At 43.2% G+C, this 20,240-nt stretch overlaps 5 protein-coding genes across 5 annotated transcripts; 3 read left to right on the top strand and 2 right to left on the bottom strand.

Moving 5' to 3' along the window:
* Nucleotides 1-993: 993 nt before the first annotated feature.
* On the top strand, nucleotides 994-6,095 carry IL334_006512 (uncharacterized protein; the record flags this gene model as incomplete). Its single annotated transcript, XM_062938213.1, has 3 exons — nucleotides 994-1,487; nucleotides 1,556-4,200; nucleotides 4,264-6,095. The coding sequence occupies 3 exons, from the start codon at nucleotides 994-996 to the stop codon at nucleotides 6,093-6,095; spliced, it is 4,971 nt and encodes a 1,656-aa protein (XP_062794264.1).
* A 360-nt stretch (nucleotides 6,096-6,455) lies between these two features.
* IL334_006513 (glutathione-disulfide reductase) lies at nucleotides 6,456-8,920 on the bottom strand (the record flags this gene model as incomplete). Its single annotated transcript, XM_062938214.1, has 12 exons — nucleotides 6,456-6,493; nucleotides 6,553-6,612; nucleotides 6,725-6,863; nucleotides 6,933-7,020; nucleotides 7,120-7,507; nucleotides 7,583-7,965; nucleotides 8,123-8,272; nucleotides 8,397-8,406; nucleotides 8,496-8,509; nucleotides 8,573-8,652; nucleotides 8,724-8,769; nucleotides 8,877-8,920. The coding sequence occupies 12 exons, from the start codon at nucleotides 8,918-8,920 to the stop codon at nucleotides 6,456-6,458; spliced, it is 1,440 nt and encodes a 479-aa protein (XP_062794265.1).
* Nucleotides 8,921-9,556: 636 nt separating this feature from the next.
* Nucleotides 9,557-11,129, bottom strand: IL334_006514 (uncharacterized protein; the record flags this gene model as incomplete). The annotated part of the gene is made up of 7 exons (XM_062938215.1): nucleotides 9,557-9,930; nucleotides 10,020-10,327; nucleotides 10,402-10,484; nucleotides 10,541-10,597; nucleotides 10,654-10,701; nucleotides 10,788-10,822; nucleotides 11,003-11,129. The coding sequence occupies 7 exons, from the start codon at nucleotides 11,127-11,129 to the stop codon at nucleotides 9,557-9,559; spliced, it is 1,032 nt and encodes a 343-aa protein (XP_062794266.1).
* Nucleotides 11,130-11,818: 689 nt separating this feature from the next.
* Nucleotides 11,819-13,159, top strand: IL334_006515 (uncharacterized protein; the record flags this gene model as incomplete). Its single annotated transcript, XM_062938216.1, has 3 exons — nucleotides 11,819-11,959; nucleotides 12,102-12,437; nucleotides 12,530-13,159. The coding sequence occupies 3 exons, from the start codon at nucleotides 11,819-11,821 to the stop codon at nucleotides 13,157-13,159; spliced, it is 1,107 nt and encodes a 368-aa protein (XP_062794267.1).
* Nucleotides 13,160-15,049: 1,890 nt separating this feature from the next.
* On the top strand, nucleotides 15,050-19,380 carry IL334_006516 (uncharacterized protein; the record flags this gene model as incomplete). Its single annotated transcript, XM_062938217.1, has 5 exons — nucleotides 15,050-15,417; nucleotides 15,488-18,329; nucleotides 18,412-18,987; nucleotides 19,064-19,112; nucleotides 19,190-19,380. 5 exons carry the CDS (start codon nucleotides 15,050-15,052, stop codon nucleotides 19,378-19,380), a joined length of 4,026 nt encoding a protein of 1,341 aa, XP_062794268.1.
* Between the last annotated feature and the right edge of the window lie 860 nt (nucleotides 19,381-20,240).

Consider the following 20,240-nt stretch of genomic DNA (forward strand, 5'->3'; position numbering starts at 1 on the left):
TGGACTCTTTGACCTTCATGAGCGAGAGGATGAAAGCGATCAGAAACGATAAAGAATCAGATCGAGGTGATTTGCAAGTTAATCATCAATACATGTCATGAGAGGTAAGTAAAGTTGGATTCCTATATAATATATATATATAGTCTGGCAGTAGTATTGAGAACCCCAAGCAAACAAAAGAAACGCAGTAACGCACTGACCACCTTCCCCTCCCTTTCCCACTCAATTCACGCTCTGACACCCGCTTTCATGACCTTGATTCGCTCACTCCTCTCATACGGTTATAGACGTGTCATCCGTGCTTTTCATCCCTGCCATACTGTGAGCATGATGACTCTTGGGATAAACATGTCAAGTGACTGATTTTACAGGTGCATTCTGCCATCCACAAGATATGCATGGAGGATGACCCACAGATTGCACGATTGTACGTCGTTTGAGCCTGGAACCGAGGGACATGGATCCATGCGTCGTTGTTTGTATAATAGCGTGTCGATAACAATAAAAAAAAACATCATGCATAAAACGTCGTAATTCTGAAACGCATCCCTTTTTACCTCGCCACAGATCACATAAAGTGAGAGATGCAAATAAATAAACCTGTGCCACGCGGATGTGATCGGTGGGGGCTCGTGCGCGTGCATCATGTGCATTTGAACCAAAGAAATCATTTCAGTCGCGTTGAAATTGAATGGTGTGTTCATGAAGCATTATCCCTTTCTACCTGATAATGTTGGAACATACCAATGGTCATCTCGCATTCCCATTCACATTCACATTCATTTACTGTTCAATTCCATCACGCGATCTTCAACAGACCACTATAGTATTTCTGGAAAGTGACCATACATAACAATAACGACAATATCTCATGAAGAATACGAATGACGATTTAATAAACTCATACAATCCAACTTGACACCAGACCAGATTTTCAACTTCCAAAGGACGGGAGTCCAAGGAGGGTTCCAACACGACGGAATTACACCAACAATGGCAGCTGTAGCATCTCAATCTTACCAACAACAGCAACAACAACAGTATTACGGAGCACGTCAATATCCGCAACATCAACAACAACATATGTACTCGACACAATCAGTCATGGAAGATGTATCAGATGAAGAGCACGATATGGATGAACACGAATTGGAAGGAGCAGACGAAGACGATGACGATGAGTCTATGCAAGGCGATATGATCGATTCTGCACATGCACACTTCTATCATCAGCAACAACAACAGGCTCAGTACTATCAACAGCATCAACAACAACATAGTGGAAGTCAATCAGATTTAACGAATCCTGCATCTGCATCTGGACCTTCCAGACCCTTGTCACAACAACAACAACAACAGCAGCAGCAGCAGCAGCATCAACAACAACAACAGCAGGTAGAAGGTGAAGATGATGCATATAGTGATGAAGAAAGTGATACGGATAGTATGCCAGATGAGAATATCGATTTCAGTTTGACTTACGCTTTGTAAGTCTAGTTCTCGACATCTCTATGTGTTCCAACCTATATCGAACTTACGCGTACATATGATATAGACACACGTTCTTGGCCACTGTTGAAGGTCAAGCATCTGTTGTCAAAGGAGATTCACTGGTATTACTCGACGATGCAAATTCGTATTGGTGGTTAGTACGTGTATTGAAGACTGAAGATGTAGGATATATACCTGCAGAGAACATTGAAACTCCTTACGAAAGGCTAGCACGTCTCAACAAACACAGGAATGTCGATTTGGCTGCGGCTACTTTATTGGAGAAGAACGCTGCTACCGTACATGGAAGGGAAAAGTTGAAAGATGTCATTGCAGGAAAAGCTAAAGGGTTAAGAAGAGATTTTTCCGGAGAAGTCAATGAAGAAAATATAGGAGGAGGAAGAAGAGTCGTTTTCGCTCCCCCAACTTATGTTGATCATCCAGGCGTGACTTGGAGTAGTGATGAAGATGACTCCAGTGCTGATGAAGGTGAAATGGATATTGACCAAGTTGAAAGAGATTCTACATCGACAAATGAACAAGATGTTCAGACTGGAGATGTTAGACATGAAACTGAAATCCATAAAGTCGAACAAAGTGTTGGTCATCCTGGACCAGGTTCAGAGATGGATATGGAACCTGATGATGGGATTGAATGGGCAGATAATGCTGCTGAAGAAGGACAACGTAGAGTTGTGGATCAAAAACAACGTCAATCTCAACAGCAACAGCATCATCATCAACAAGCACCTTCCTCTAATACTGGTGCGACTATTCAACCTAAATCAAATAATCCTTTTGCGCCTAGGGAAACTACAACTGCTAATATCGCACCTTCTGCTTCCAACACCTCTCTCGCATCGAGTTCTGCCGGTAGTGCAATAATGGATCCTGCTCAAGCAGGAAATGAAACTCGTCGATTAACAGTCACACCAGCTGTCGCCTCCGGTCCGCTGTTACCATCAGCCATGCAAGCTCAAAATCAAGCTCAACAAGCCGGATCTAGAAATGTATCCGGCCAATCGGTCCAATCGGTCTCTTCGGTCGTGTCGACTGTGTCTTCTCAACGTAGCAGTACACCAACCAGTCCCGAAGAACAGTCGAAGAAGGGCAAGAAAATGAAGAAAGGGTCTAAAGAGGATCTAGATAATGGCGACAAGAAAAAACGTGGTGTTTTAGGAGGTTTGTTCCATCGTAAAGGTAAAGATAAAAGTGGAAAAGGTACAACAGATACTAGAAGTTCAGAAGAAAGTATGGTTGGTGGACCGGTGGAACAACGCTGGTCAGAAGAAAAATCTGCACCTTCTCCTGCTCTATCACAACAATCTCAGAATTCCCTAAATCAGAATCAGCAACAACAACAGCAGATTGGAGTTTCATCCCATGGTCTTCGCCTTCAACAACAAGATCAAGCTAGAATGCAATCATACACCAGTAAATATCTGAATAAATCGCCTTCATCAGAACTACATTCTCCAACTGCTGCTGAAGCGGCAGCAGCCGTTGCTCAATCGGCAGCTGCAATGCATTTGGCAGCAAGTATGAATAGTGGTGGATCAATTGGTAATAATGCTAGGCCAAGTTCGATCATATTATCACCAAATCCTGCTGGTCCACCATTATTGAACGTTATTAGGATATTCGCAGGAGATCATATCAAATCTGAATCTTCTTTCAAAACAGCTTTGATCAATGAGACGACTTCGGCATCAGATCTAATCAAACAGGCAATGCAAAGATTTCATCTGTCTATTTCCTCCTCAACCTCATCGACTAGTATGGACAATGGATATTTTATCACGATACGAGATGTCAATGGAGAAGAAATGGAATTACATTCAGATGAAAAACCATTAGTAGCGTTCCAAGAAGCAGTTCAGAAATGGGCAAGCGAATCTGATGAAGATCTTACCGCAAGACTAGGAGCTATAACTCCAACTGTTAAAAGATCAAGCGTTAGTTCAATCTCAAGTGTTGTTAGTTTATCAAACCATCCTGCAATCAAAAAATTAGGAATGAATGATTTTTCAGATGATTCTACCGTCAAGATATACATCAACAGGAGAAGACCTGGTTCAGTCTTATCATCACCAAATCCGAATATGAACGTAAACGGAAACGGGACATCGAACACGAACGGTATGCCTGAACCTGCAAGTGAATTTTCGAGTTATAGTACACAATTATCAACTGTGCAAGAACAAGAATCAAGTCCTGAACATCATTCTGGTGAATGGACGAAACCTCTCATCAACGAAGATGGAGATGGAAGGGGTGGAGATATAACACCACCTGCTTCAGCTCAGCACCGATTCAATAACTCTTTAACCATCAATACAAATGGTCAATCCTCACCTGAAAGATATTCTTCGCCATCAGCTAGATTTACAATACAGTTGATCATATATCCAAATGATGTACCTGATAATATAGTTTTCGACCCTTCATCAGATTCTATTATCCCCCGTTCACTGTTGAAAGAGAGGCAATCTCAAGGTCAAGGTCAAAACACCGACTCTAATCCCAGAAAGAGATTATTCATCTTACCGAGAAATGCCAATGTAGTAGAAGTGATCGAGCAGGGTTTGGATAGATTCGGTATCCAAGAGGGTGTAGTTGATGGAGGTGATGATGTCGAAGATAAAGTTGGTAAAAGACGAAGTATAACTAGAGTAAGGTACAGCTTAGCTGCGATCGTCAACGGACAAGGTAAGTTTGGTCCGATATCAAGGAAAATATCGAATTATCACTAATGGAATCAATCCATGGTAGAACGCCTCCTATCTGCTTCAAGTCGTATTCTAGAAGCATATGATCATCCACCTAACCTACGTCCCATGGAACATACTACACCTGAACAAAGACGTCGTTCTCGTGATTTACAATATAACGCAGGTGCCCCATCAGAACTCTTGCCTACAGATCCCGTATTTATCCTGCGAAGAGTTGTTCAAAATCCACAACAACGTGGTATATCAAATATCGGTAAAATCGATCCCATGTCGAATACAAAATACAACGATGTAGATGGAGATAGCAGATCACCTGCAGAGATCATTGCTGCTCAAAGAGCAGCTTCGAGAGCCAATCAAAAAGCATTGTTATCAGCTCATACAAATCAAACTCAAGGTGTCGATATCATATTACCTGATCAAAAAGGTACATTCAGATCATCTGTATTGATTGAAGGCGATGATGAAATTGTCAGATATTCTTATATCGATAATGATGGTGAGACTTATGATATATCGGAATTATTGGAAGAAGAATGGGGATCAGACGTACCGATGAATTCGAATCAAATGAAAGGCAACAATAGTATGAATGGAAACCAAGAGATGGAAATGTTAAAACCTAATCTGAACAGAATGACAACTGATCAATCTGCATATATAACTGCACCTTCAACTCCTGACGAAGGTTTAGAAAAAGATCATGAATTACACAATCAATTGAAGAACGCTATTTTCAGGCAAGCCCAAAAGGAAAAAGAAAAAGAAAAGGAATCAAAAGATATCCTGAAAGGCGTTGTTCAAACTACTGTAGGACAAGGTTCAACCCAAGAAATCAAACTAGAGGAAAAGTTAATCAGGGTTATCGATAAAGTTAAATACGGATTAAAAGGTTCTACCTCAAGTGAAGAAGTGTTAATTGCCCAACAGAAACAACTGCAACAACATGAAAGAAATGTCGATCCAGTCCATCCAGAGAGACAGAGTATCAATTCTGGTGGGAATGGGAGTGGTAGATCTACACCGCAAGCGATTACCATACCCAATTTCTCCAATGATAATCAGTCATCATATTTCGCTTCAGATGTAAACGCTACACCTAAAGCAACACAAACATTTGATTATTCTTCGAGCACACCTCGATCTAATTCAAGATCTTCACAACATCATCAATCCGCGACGACCACGACGGCGACGGCGGCTTCAACTGCACAATCTATCAATAAGATCATATCTTCAAGGCATCGTCAACAACCTTCCATAGCTTCAATCATGTCAGATCTGGAATCGCATAATCAATCACAATCAAGATCGAGATCGCGTAATGGGGTTGATACAGATCAAGATGATGAGAATGAAGATACCACTGAAGAAGAAGATAGATCTTCAACTCCAGTAACAGCTACTTCTTCAACTCATCCGACTCCACCATTCAGCGGAGCAGTTTTCACCAGAGCCATATCGAATCTAAGTCCTACGCCAAGAAGTGGTCCGGTCAGATATAAAGATGATTTCGGGATAAAAGAGATGATGGCTATTATTACTTTGAGATCAAAAGAGTACCTCCCTACGACATCTACTCCTTCTCCAACTACAAGAAGAAGAAGAAAAAGTTCCAAGAAGAATACCTCCACTTCAGTAGAGCGAGGTGATAATCATAGAGAAAGGGATGACGGTGATGATGATGAAGAAACAGATACTGATGAAATCGATGAACAAGTAAATTCAGTTGATCATCTATTAAGTGGTCAACAGATAAACTGGAATGGTATTCATCCCGATATCAAAAACTGTTTCCAAGACCAGTATAGGAAATTACAAAAATTAGAAGATGATATAGATGACTTGTTGTCTCAAGTAGCTGCTCTATGAGTTACTTCTTATAGTCTTGGCGCGATTTTAGATTCGCGAGCTAGTTTAGCCTTAGTTCAAAATCTGTTTTATCATTAGTTAGTATTCTTCGCCTTTTTTGGTGAATTGAATGCGTTGTCTTGTATATACCATACCCCTTGTAAAATCAAGTCATACCTTTTAAAGTATCTGATCAATATGTTTCGCTTAGTATTTGTGTTTTTGTTTTACGATGGATCGCGACGAAGTAATGATATGACATTGAAAATGTATATTTTTTGAAAATCCAAGATTATGAGACTGCATGCATCCACATCCTTTGTACTGGCGACTTTCACATCGTGATGACGACACTTATCTCTGTATATACACTGATCTAATCTATCGAAGAGTGACTAATTCTTCGGATGAGGTGGGGTCTATTGGTATCATGATAGATCAGCGCCGGTTTGTGTGAAGTCCTGGAAAAAAGACTTACGGATAGCAACACAAGAATCGAAGTCATCTTTAGTAGCTCCCATCTTGATAGCGACTCCGACTAAGTGAAAGGGATTAATGATCAGTTCCGAGTCTCTTTCATGAGGTTTTCTGGTCGCAATGTATTTGACGGAGAGGTGCGAAGAGGCACGAAGTGATCATCAGAAACTCACATCCTTGTAAAATTTCATCGGAACCTTCACCGATAATGTGTAATCCGACGACTTTCTCTTCTGGACCTGTACAAATTAATTTGTACGCGGTTGGTTGTTTATGGTTTTCGTCAAGCATAGCGAATGACATTGCTTTGAACTGTTGATGCAGTAAATCAGAAAGGTATTTAGTAATAAAGGAAAAAGAAAAAGGCAAGATTTGACTCACAGATGTCTTGTAAATTCTCAAATTGTCTTTACCGAATTTCTCTACTGCTTCAGGTTCAGATAAACCTACTGAACCGATAGTAGGGTGACTGTAGAAAAGATAGACAAATGAGCGATCGAATCATCATATCATTAGAGAGATCAATCAAAGGATTAAGGATTAAGGATAAGTAAAACGTAAAACTCACGAGAAAACAACAGAAGGTATATTTTCATAAGATAATTTATCATTTTTATATTGTTCAGGACCGAATAATCTATTACTTAATCTTCTTCCAGCTGCAATAGCAACTGGAGTCAATAAAGCTTTACCTCCTACATCACCAACGGCATAAATATCTTCAATATTGGTATTTTGATAGTCATCCGTCTTGATATCACCTTTTCCAACTGTTTCAACTCCAACTTTCTCCAATCCGAGTTTTTCAGTATTGGAATGTCTTCCTATGGCCCATAATAATACATCTACTTCTAGTGGTTTTTCCAATGAATCGATATGAAGCAATAATGATCCTGATGATGTCTTTTCTACTTTTTTGACATTTGAACTTCTGTGGATGTTCATACCGGTTTTTTCTATTTACACGATATGCCCACTCAATCGATTAGTCTCGTATCCCTCAAATATGCGATATAGTAAAAACCACTTACCCATGTAAGGCATCAAAACTTCGCTTAACATAGGATCGAAAGTTCTCAAAACCTCATCGTGTCTAATGACGATATGAGTTTCTGTACCTAGAGTATTGAATACACCTGCTAATTCAACTGCGATATATCCTGCACCGACAACAGCGACTCGTTTAGGTTGTTCTTCAATATCAAAGAAACCATCCGAGTCAATACCGTATGAAGCCCCAGGGATGGTTTCGTCAGATGGAATAGTTGGTCGTCCTCCTACTGCGACAGTGATTTTCTTGGACTTCACTTGATAAGTTTCACCGTCCAATCCTTGGATTTCAAGTGTGTTTTTGTCGATGAATGATGCGTAACCGGAATGATAATCAACTTTGTCCTTGACAAGATTGCTCTCGCTGAAAACACGTGATAGAGATTAGGTGGAAGGCAGAGATGAAAAGGAGAAGTGAAAAGGCAAGGGCATGAGGGAAAGGTTGAGAAAAGGAAGATTGAGGGATGATCAGCATTTTCCTTTCATTCAATCAGAATTGATCCAAAGAATCGAAGGCTCACTAGATACCGTTCAATCTCTTGATATAAGCATCTCTCTTATGCTTCAATTCAGTCCAGTTGAAATCCTCAGCGATCTTGTTTCCTTCGCCCTCTTTACCGAATCCATATGCAGCGGATTTACGGAGATTGTCAGCGATATCAGCGGTGTACCTAACGGTCAAGGAGATGATTAGCTTCTAACTGTACTAGTCTGATGTTGAAGATAGGTCCTCCAATGTAGGATCATTTGGTTTGTGAAAGGCGAAGGAGGGCGTCGGAATTGGGGGCGACATACCACATGATCTCTATAGATTCCGATCAAAGCCATAGAGTTTTATCAGCATCAATTTTACGATGTCGATCCAGAATCATTACGACAATATGCGACACATACTCTTAGGAACACATCTGTTCGTGGTTGGCTCATCAGCATCTGTATATCTATCTTCTGTTTTCGGGGTATGTACTCACCCCACGTTAACACATGTTCCACCGAGTCTATAGGTAGCTTCGGCGAGACCGACTTTAGCACCGTAAGAAGATGCTCTTCGCTGTCAGTGCAAGCATATCAGTTCTGTCCGCTCACACCGCATACAAAAGGAAGAGAGGAAATGAGGCTTACAGCAGAAGCAAGACCACCTGATCCACCACCAATTACAAAGTAATCACTATATAACCAAGATCGCAATTAGTCATCGTCCCCAAACGTCTATTCTCCTTACACCGTTAAGACTTCTCATAAGATGAAGAGAGAAATAATCGAAGTAGAGCTTACTATTCCTCGATTTCAGAAGCTTGGGTTTTAGTCAAAGGAGGCATTCTAGCGATTCTCGTATTCGTAAATGATCTAGACAAGTATAAAGCTGATCCTGATACTGATGACGTTGGTATCGATGTCGATTTGAATAAATGGTTTCTAATGGATGAGCAAACGACAGGTCTCGTCGCGCTTTTCAAAGTTGATATTGAAGTGAAAGGACGAATCTTGAATCGATATCTATATATATCTATACCTTGGTGGTTTGATCTTCAAAGCCAAGTATAGAATATCGAAAGGAACAAAGATCAGAGTTTATAGGTTATTGTGAAATGTATATGTAAAAGTGTAGAGATGATTGATAATCCCAATTTGATGTCGTCGATTTTCCTTCGGTGAATGGCGCAATTGGAATAACTTAGAAATCAGGTCATTCACCGGACAATGCTATCACTCCTTCCTCAATCAACCAATCTAAAATACACTTATCAGAAGACATCCGCATGCACATCATGCGGAATTTCAGTCTGCGAGCATCATACTGTATCATCTGGCAGCACCACCTGACTACAGTCGAACACTGAGCCATTTATAGGTATGCGACGGTATATCTTACGAAATCAAAATTCATAGGACACATAACCTCGTCAATAAACAATGCATAAATCGGTTCATCATACGCAGTTGATGAAGTTATACTAGTCCTCGTCCATTCTCTCGTCTGCCTCTGCTCCTGTGCCTGGGCCTGCTCCTGCTCCTTCTTGACCATCTTTCTTCAACCCGATTAAACCTTCAAGGAAACCTTGAACGCTCTGTCCGGCAGATTCGGGCAATCCCAATTCTCTCATCATACCGCCTGGTAATCCACCTGATCTTAAGGCGTTATCCAACGAAGCTATGGCATCTGTGAATTGGGGTGCTGAGAGGATAGGTAATAAGTCTTGAGCAGATGCACTAGGTGCGATCTCCAGTCCTTGTGGAAGAAGGGGAGTTATAGTAGGGATCAAAGTTGGATGTGTGGCAAGAAGAGTTGACATTTGTATAGGTGACAGAACGTCTGTCAATCGTGCATCTACACCGGACAATCAAGTCAGCTTTTGGCAGAGTCCCGATAATTGACACGACTCGGCCGAGATGAACAGTAAACCAAAAGCGACTCACCATCGTCGGCAGGAGTGATACCACCTCCTCTTGCCCATTCAGCCAATAATCTTGCCATTTGGTCTTGTGTGCCTGCTGTTGCACCACTTTGTCCTTCTTGTTCAACTTCCATCCCTGCGGATCCGGTCGCACCAGAGCTGGCACCTGTAGCGGCGGCAGAAGGTGTACTGGTACTAGCTGAGGCGGCGAGGGCAGATCGAGGGGCAGGTTCAGGATGTGAGAGTCGGGGTGCTCCAGGTGTGGGAGGCCATGATCGCTCTTGAGTTCTTTGAGGTGTTGAGGGGACAGGAAGAGGAGCTGAACCGACTCTGCAAGAATAACAAACATCAGTAGATATCCCCGGGAGTTGTAGTCCAGGTAAGAGGTCAGACTGCCAGCTCACCGATAACTAGGGTCTCTCAATAAGGAATCAATGTCAATCTGAGCACGGAAAATAGCTTGTTGATCTGATTTTTGGATCCAGAACTACAGGATGAGAATATGAGCTTGATGACCATGCTGGCTGGTATAATTTAGCTCACGAAGTATTTCTGGTCCGAGCTTGAGAATTTGAGGATATGTGTTCGACCAGAAGGGTCCTACACTTGTGTATGAGTCTACGGTATATACGGGCAGGGAGGAGTATTGAGCTCACTTGGTCAACTTGAGTGAAAGTAGCTTCTCCGGGAAAGATGAGAAGTTCCTATGATATGTTCTAAGTTTTAGCTGATAACTGCTCTCGTAGCAATGTGATCTATCCAAGGTTTCTAGGTTTGCTTCAGAACTCACATCTTCGACTTGACCCGTAGTCCTGTTCTTCCAAGCTATGATACGACGTCAGCTTTGTAGATCGATCAGGTGATCCACCGTTGCTCCACCTCTTCCAAACCACGACTGGACTTCAGCCTGGGTCATCCTACAATCGCAAGTCCTCTATTTATTCGATCACTCCACTGGCGATGTCTACAGCCTTGGTGTGCTGAGAAGTTGAAGCGATGACTCACAGAATTGAGTGAATTCTCCATCTTCGGACCTTAATTCCAAAGTTCCTTTTTCGGGTAAAGCATCAACGTATTTACTTCCTTCTCTCCTGTGAGATCTACCTGCTGATACAGAGATTTGAGCTGACATCGGGGATGAGGTTACGCGTTGTTTTGATCAGGTTTGATTTGATACGTGCAGGTGTCTGAAAACAAGAAGGAGTTTCAGTTGGGTTGGTCGCTGACGCGGTGGAAGGGTGATCTGATGAGAAAGCAAGACGAGGTGGAGATCGCCGTCATCCACGAGAGCAGCGTGAAAAGGATGCAGTGGCTGTAATCGTTCGAAATATGCATATGCAGCTCTGTCGGTAACAACAAGATGGAAGGTTGCTTGAGTAGAAGCACCCAGTTCAGATGCACTCAAGAGCGATTATGTCTATGAGCAAGGCGGCTTGGTACAGTTTTCGTTGAACAATGAACCTTACTTCCGCCAGTGTCTTACCTTGTCATACGTACTATGGTATAGGTCACGATTCGTCAACCAGCTGATGCCGATGTGAATAAGGTTAGAATTATGGTAAGGTATCCGTCTTTCTTACCGAGACGAGAGAAGAGAATCACTCGTCCATTCGCCACCGATTTTTTATATATAGAGCATATCTTTGACTATACCTAAGTCAGACGAATCTCATCTTCGTTCATCCCCTGATATATAACCACTACTCCATATTTGCTTTACTTATAGACCATATAGGACGCTATCTATCTATAATTTGACAGCACAACGAGCATAGTAATTGCTTTCGAGAATACTCCCTATTCTGTCAATTCGCTCGCAAGATGACAAGGGACGTTCAAGATCACACAGCGACCCTTACTACTTCAGCAGAAGCATATAGGTACAGTGTACCGGGGAGTGATCATCCTCCCGAATATACTGATCCGTATGATAGGGCAAGGAATAGCCGATCGGAGAGTGGCGTAAGTACTTCATCATCCTAGATCCCTGCCTTCTTGCTCAATCCTTCTTGTATCCATTTCCTTACCTTGCGTCTGGAAGGACGGCGTCCTTCTGACTAAAGATTGGATCGTATCGCTAACTATTGCTTCCCCTGTGCGATAGACTGGTATTCGAGCGTCTCACTCTTTCACAGTAAGATCTGTCAACGATACTCCCGGCAGAAATCGTCATCAGACTCGAACTTGGGATCATCGCACTGCCCAAACGAGAGATCATGGAGATCTTCGTACTAGAAATAACCATGAGACTCACCAAAGACCTCGAGCGCTCACAGAGCGGAGGGACGGGAACATCCCCGCTCCTTCCCCTGCGCCTCCTGCTCCTAGAAGAACAAGGGAAGAAGAGAGAAATTTGAACTTGGCCAAAGCTGGTATGATGGCTGATCGAGCCAGGAGATCTCTCCAGAGATTAAATGAATATTTGAGAAGATTTAGCGTCGTAGGTCACAAAATCCAAATTTATACCTTTCTCTGCTCGTACAGGATCCGCATATAACAGTGATAGGTCAACTGACGCAGGTTGTTCTGTAGGGCGCGAATGAAATGGAAGCTGGTGTCAATTCTGTGCCTCAACTCAATGATCATCAACAAACTTATTTTACGTTTCCTAAAGGTGTTGCTTTTGAAGTGCCGGAATCAGTCAATCCAATGCGAGTGTATCAGCCTTTGTTCAAGAATGACTGGAACTGTCCACAGGTCCAATCACAAGCGCGATCGAAACCGCGACCAAGATCTCATCATCATCATCGACAACATCTACACCCGAACGAGCGAGAATCCTTTTGCGGAAGATACTACCGACCGTCAACAAGGAATGACAATGATAATCCAGGAAGTGATCATACAACTTACCAAGTAGATTCTGCCCCTACTCCCGTCACTACCACTGCTCCCTCAGAACCCACCAGGTATCATCGAGGCCAACGACATCAGAGAAGATCACACAACAAAAACGCTCAGCAGTACCACGAATATAACCTCAGGAATGTTAATCAGCTGAACTACGACGAAGGCAGACAATACATCTTGAACGTTATCGAAAACAGATTATCAACTATTGAAAGTAAATTGGCAACTCAACTAGACCTGAGCAAATGGAGAAAATATAGTGATCTGAAAGAAGAAATGATCAAGCTCTGGCAAGAGGTCGCCAGTGGATAGATTAGGGGTTCCCTCATCTGTTCTAGTACTTCGTTCTCACCTTCTTTTTCGTGGCTTGTTATAATTTTTCTTTTCTCGCTATCCGGTTTCCTAATCTTTACTGCCTATGCACTCGAATTTTGCTTCTCCGATGGACATCCATCCTTTCTTATCGATTCTGTCCTGCCATACGAAGGGTTCATGCATTTTCATGTCATTCTGATCACAATCTTGCATCGAATATGATACTACCATACGTCCTTCAAGCTTCAAACGAACGCCGTTGTTTCCGGCCCACATGCATGTGTGAAAGGAGGACCGTGCCGACGGGTGCCTAATTTCGCATCTGCTCCGAGTTTGACCATTTACCATGTCCGCTGCTTCTCTCGTACATCGATCCAGGAGCAGTGTTCCCCAGCACACGCATGTGAGTCTCAGAGAGAGGCATGACTACATGTTCATGGCAGATAACACCTTGCACAAAGTACTTATGTATAATGATACGTGTACGAACCTCATCAATCTTTCTAATTGATATCTCAATTTATGTTTAAATGGTCCAAGCCAATGACGTTATTTGTTTATATGAAACCCTGATTGGCGAGTGATTTTTTTCATTAAACACTTGGCACTAGCACAGTTTCAGGTTTTTATTTGTTACTCATATTTGCTGTTTGTTGATGAGATTTAATGAACTCGCACATCTCGCTTTGATCGACATCGATACCATATTTGTTGCTCGTCCATTTGTTCATGCTAGCGGACTGGACATTCAGTGATTCAGATTCTAAATCGATGCTCACAACAGATCTCAAAAAAGACATATACATTATCTTCCAAAGGCAGTAGAACTACTAGGTCAATCTTGTCAAAACCATACACGACAATCTCAGCCTCGAAAAACCTTCATCGTCTATTCACCAAACCAGCTATCATTGTTAAGCTCCAAAGCGTCAGGCGGAGTAGAAAAGTCCGCAAGAAGACCCCGTCTTATTAGTTTAAGATACTAGTATTGCAAAACAATAAAGGACACCTACCACTCTTCATCCCTTTACCTCACTTTGGTACCGAGGACCACTCCACACAAACGCATAAACACATGTTCAACAATAGATTCATGTGAGATGGTACTTTATATACTGAATTGTGAGCTCAAACTTTCTATCCATGGATATCCTTGACGATCGACCGAATAACACCTCATCTATTATCGCAGTTGAACACATCTCTATCTTATCAGTGTAAATGTTTCACTCAAAATTCCAAATATTAAGTTCTTCGGGTCCGAACATATGTTGAGCACTATCACTGCAATCTCATATACACACACATCATCAAGAGATCATCGTTGTTCTCTTTGAAGTTAAAGCGTCATCGTCGGTGGATGAAGGATATCACAGGGACATTGCTTGTATTATCACTAAACAGCTCTTTGATGATCCAAGCGTCTCATATATAGGCTCAAGCACATGTGCTGTGGACGACGTATACCATCTCATCCTCAAATTGCAACATACAAGTCAGAAGTCTAGTCAACTCATTACTATCGCAAAAGGTTGGTCGCAAGAAGTGAACAGGTTGGAAGAAAGCAAGTCGAAAAGTGAGTGGTGTATGGATGAATGCGTCATCGATAGTGAAAGGAGTGGTGATTTCCGGGTTTGACTGATCATCTCGTTTAATTCCCCAGCCTTGGCATAGAGGAAATCGAACATCTCGTTGAATCGCTCTTTCACTTTGATCCGGACATCGTACCATTTCACCCCAACTGAGAAGCTGAAGCTGCTCGATCACTGTTCCTTCTCGTCAGCGATCTCCAGGTCACTCAACAGTTACTTTCGAGCTTGAATTGGGCTCGTTTAGCCGTCTTTCGCTCTGAAGTTACCCCATCAGCCAAACCAACGAACAACGATCATGCGTATAATCAAACGTCGATCCACATCGGACTTATCCCAAGAAGCACGATCTTCCACTTCCCTACTCGTCACATCCGGCATACCAGTACCACCTGTTCCAGGTCCATCATATTCCAGGACAGATGAAACGATACCTGCAAAGGGACAAAAGCTGAAAAAGAAGAGAGATAGCGCAGAGATGAAATACCCTCCTACCTCTTTCGGTCAATCAGGAGGAGGTTGGAGCTTCGGGAAAATGAGAAGCCTCAAGGGAAAGTCAAGGATGAACCAAAGTGCTGAAGTATCAGATTTCGAAGATGATGCAGCCAGCGTTAATCAGGACCACTTAGTAGACGGGATAGCTTCGAGGGATAATACAATGTCGAAGTGAGTTACCATTCATACTCTGAAGTTCTTGAGACGAATTAGAGCTCATAATCTGTACTCCTTTCATCAGTGTTTCTCCGCCCTTCACCCCTCAGGTTCGCGTTTCCACTGTCCCTCCTACCACCCATTCGGAGCGCATCCCAGACCCTGCTTCCGCCTTCACACCGATAGCTCCACAAGGCTTTCCTCAAACCGATATCTCACGTATTCCATTATCCTCATCTTCTTCTCACGTGCCATACGCTCAACCGCATCGACATGTCGTTGATTTTACCCCAGAAGCGCTGCAGACCTCATCAGTGTTGGTTCCAGAGATACCTCAAGGAGGAGAATTTCTCGTTCCTCCTAGCTCTCGACCGCAGCTCATCTCTGCTCCTTCCGCAACTTCAGCAACTCAATCTTTCGAGAGCAGTGATTCGTCTTACCCTCTCGTCACTCACGACCATGATGTGGGACCTCATCCTCATCCTCATCCTCGCCCTGTGTTACCGCCTACGTCACCTAGAAAACTGACAAAAAGGCGACCGGTTTCTGCGATATATGATCAAGTCGAGTTACTGGAAAGACCATCTTTCTCTCCAGATCAAAGATCAAATTATTCTCGACCTTTACCACTTCATGATCTTTCGACACAGACCACCAATGTTCTCCCAACTTCCCATTTACTCCTTGCATCAAGTCTATCTAGTCTTCCCTTGCCTGAAGGAGCAGCACCACCGCAAAATCCCGCTGACTGGTCGTTGAATCGCAATCCCTCATCATCAACAAATGCATCATCTGGAATGACACCTTCCACCGATGAGTCCGGTACTCTCGAAACACCCAACAACGCCTTATTGATATCCAGTCGAGGAGAATTGGGCTTATGGGATCATATACAAAATCATGGTCCGGCTCTATCGAGAGCTTCGACTTTTTCATACAGAGAAGGAGATGATGGAAGTAGGCCCAAAAGAGAAGGCTATTTTGCGGAGAAGACACCTGTCAGAGATAAAGTATCATTGATCCGTGATTCGCACACAGCCGAATTGCCTCATTCTGGCCAAACATCCTCTGATGGTGACATATCTCCGACATTCTCCACGACTGTGTCGACTGTCACATATACGCCTACTGCTTCTTCGGGTAGCGAGACCACAACCAAGGTTCCGAGGAGTTTAAGGATGTCAACGTCAAATCTCGACATACAATCCAGTAGATGTCAATTTCATGAGTTACCTGGAGAGCACAATACAGTATCCAATCCAACGAGCAAGAAGCGTGTCGATTTGCATACTGAACCTCATCTAGCTGAATGCTCTGACTCTTCCACTCATGTTCAGACTCCCGATTGTCCTTCACGCTCCCGCCCACCCTTGGTACATCTTCGCTCGAGTAGTCTAGGCAATATGTCAACCAATACCAACTCGATATACAGTATGGGCGAGATCAATACGGCATTCAACGCTGTAGTAGCCCCTGCTACAACAATACACGTGTCTTCACCACTCAAAGACAGACTTCCAAATGAATTATCGCCAACAGCCTCGCGTGGAGTAGCCGAGATGTTGTCAGGCTTCGAGAACTCCTCCAAAGCTGTAAGAAGAGCTTTTGACAACGAGCGAGAAAGAGGCGAATGGCCTTCAAACCTTTCTTCTTCGATAAGTGGTATAGATGAACAACATTCACCAAGAAGATTCCACACAGCTCGACCGGCCCCGTTTCCACCTCGTTTTGCCAATGCTCGACCGCCTCTTTCACCCATACTTCGATCTGCGACTTCAGCTGTTTCACCAAAAAAGCTTGTTTCATTCACATCAACGATGACGAATGATGTTGACGAAACTCCTTCTACATCATCTGCAAGACCTATGATGCCAGGCAGATCCGGCAGTCTGAGTCGCCTGTGGAGAAGGCTCAGCTCTAGCGGGTCCATCAGTAAACTGAGAAAAGATCTAGATGAAGACATACCACCAGTACCTCAAACCAAGAAAAGTGAATGGTTTGGGGCAGTTGTTCAGTCTCCCAAAGATGAGCAATTCGCGACACCGTACGAGAAGAAGATGGCATCAAGGATGAGAAGATCGAAAGGTTCCTTGGATCTGACATCGGTCAACAAGGAAAACTCCACTTCCCTCACTAGTATATTGAAACAGGGCACTTCATCGAGCGAGGGGTCGCATGGTGTTTCAGTCAGCTCTGGATCACGAAGACCGAAAGGGAATGGTAGGATTGTAGGTGTCCCTCCTCCTCGAGCCCAATCAGTTCCATTGCCGATTCGAAGCGATACGCCTCCGGTGTTACCGCTTCTGGAGCCTAGTCCTCCACTGACGAATCCACTTTCTCCGGCTGAGACCAGTCCTCGCGAATCTTCTACATCGCCTCTCCGCGACGATAACCTCACCAGCGCAGATGCGGGTCCTTCTTTTATCCCAATCAGATCATTCAAGAAGGTTTCCAAGTCATCTGATCGTGATTGGAAAACACCCCTTGGGCCGTATACTCCGCCTTTATCCGCGATTGTTAACGAGTATTTCCAGGATCTCGAATCTAGCACATCATCAGATACACCAAATAGTGTCTTTGATAGAGAAGTTACAATACACCGAGCTTCCTTGCATGAAAACGTAGAACTTCAATCGTATGATGCTAAACGACGATACAGGCAGTCACTAGTCGAAATCAAAGATGATGAAGCTTTTCACGCTACAGTAGAACAACTGGTCAAGCTCGAATCCGATGGCAGGGTAAGGATGACGAGAGCCGGCGGCGCGGCTTTGCGACATTCAGAGTTCCCACCTATTTTCAGAACCCCTTCTAAAGACTCAATGGAGAAACATGTCAGACAAGAGAATATTAGAGCTTGGTTTGTCACCAGAGAACTTGTGCAAGGTGAGAGAAGACATGGGAGATTACTGGCTATGGGTGTTGCGGTGAGTGAGCATTCTTTATGTATCTTTCAGAAAAGCTTACATCAGGAAAACTTGCTGACACTGGATGTCACTATCTGATTAGGCCGTACAATCGTCTTCGCATTCACGAAAAACCATTCCCCCTGTTCCTCCACTTCCTAAGAATGATGATCACCGAGATACGCCACTTGTGGCTTCTGCATCCCTAACGGCTCACTCTCGTTCTGGATCAGGCAGTAACAAGAATCCATCGTCCAGACTTCGACGTCCTCGAAATTCCACACATGGGACACCGTCAACATCCTCTCCCACACCAACTACGCATCCTGATTCACTGCTCCAGAAATCACCATTGCAGATACTCGTACATCAGCTACCTAAACTTCATGCGTTGAGTCTGTCATTATCTGAAGCATTCGAACATGATCCCTCTCCGTATGGGGTGGCAGATGCTTTCGTATCGATGGAAGAAAGCATGACCAAAGCGATATCTGAATGGGCAGGTCAAGTCGGTGAAGTCGTTTTCAGTGGTATAGGTGAAGAACTGAACAAGATCCTTGATGAACAAAGACTCTCGAGAAGGGGAAGAAGAAGAAGAAGTGGTGATGGTTCATCTCCAAGTTTCGGAAGTACAGACGACACCGATAGCGACGAAGGTAGATTGGGTTTTGCTGATATCGTGAGTCGGATCTATTGGACCAAGAACAACGCGGCGTGTGACTATCATTGAGCTGACATGGTTCTGAAACCCATAGATCATCATGCCTATCCAGAGAGCATCGAGATATAAATTGTTGTTCCAGGGTGAGTGAAGAACATACTCAACTTAGGTGACGTATTCTATAGACGATCAAACTAATCTGATTGTGATTGGAAATTAGAATTATCGACGAAACTCCCCCCCAACTCTCACACAGCGCTGAAGATCCATCGAGCACTCGAAGCTGCTATTCGATTAGCGGCTGAATGTGATAAATGCCAAAGCTTTGATCTGAACGCTTTGAGAAGACAGGGGAAGAAAGGAAAGAGGATAAGGCCCGTTAGTGTTGGTCCGGGTATGAGTGGATGGTGAGACCCCTTCAATGCTTCAGAGTAGAAGCGCAAGGTCGGAAGACTTCTGGGAGTAAGCGCAGAACACAAGACCAAAGAATTAGCATGTTATGTGTAGACGATTGATGATAATGTCTTACTAGTATCCTGTATCAACATTGTTAAATTTGGGAGAACAAACCCTTCATATATAATTTCTCAATATATGACATGAAGAAGATGAAATCTTCCATCTCCTGCGATTATCATCCATTGTCCGAAGCACTACATGTGTTGCATGACGGACTTCATGGCACATGAGAGTGTCATACTCCAATCAACACAGTATCTTAATTGTATATCAGACCCTTTTCTTGTCTAAACTTGTGTCATTGGTCATGCCATTCGCCAATTTTATCATGCTCGACCAATGGTGCACTACAAACTGATCATACCTTTCGAATTTCAGGTCCAAAGGTATGGAAGCTGCGATTGCGGTCACTAGGATTGTACAGAATCACAATATAGGGGAACGTTTCACGTTAGAAATGTTTCGGATCAAGACCGACATTTATTGATCACCCCCAGCCACCTTCAACTCAAAATGAAAATTCAGTTTCGTGCTTGTACCGTCCTGAGACTACCAGTTGCTTTCATGGGTCGCAACAGTCTCCTTCCGCCTACCATTCGTAAAGCTGAAACTTACAAGGCGACAGTCATTGCGTGTATCACAACGTAAATATGGTTCGCTATCAAGACAGATCTATTCTTAAGTTACCGTTTGAGTAAACAGTTGTGCTCCAATTGTCTTTGTACAGATCAGGACTAGCCCATTCCGTGTCTGACAGACATGGTGATACTGCTTACATGCATGAGACTGGTACGAGGATCTCTTATACGCGC

This window comes from Kwoniella shivajii, chromosome 9 (genome assembly GCF_035658355.1).
Source record: "Kwoniella shivajii chromosome 9, complete sequence".
Lineage (NCBI taxonomy): Eukaryota > Fungi > Basidiomycota > Tremellomycetes > Tremellales > Cryptococcaceae > Kwoniella > Kwoniella shivajii.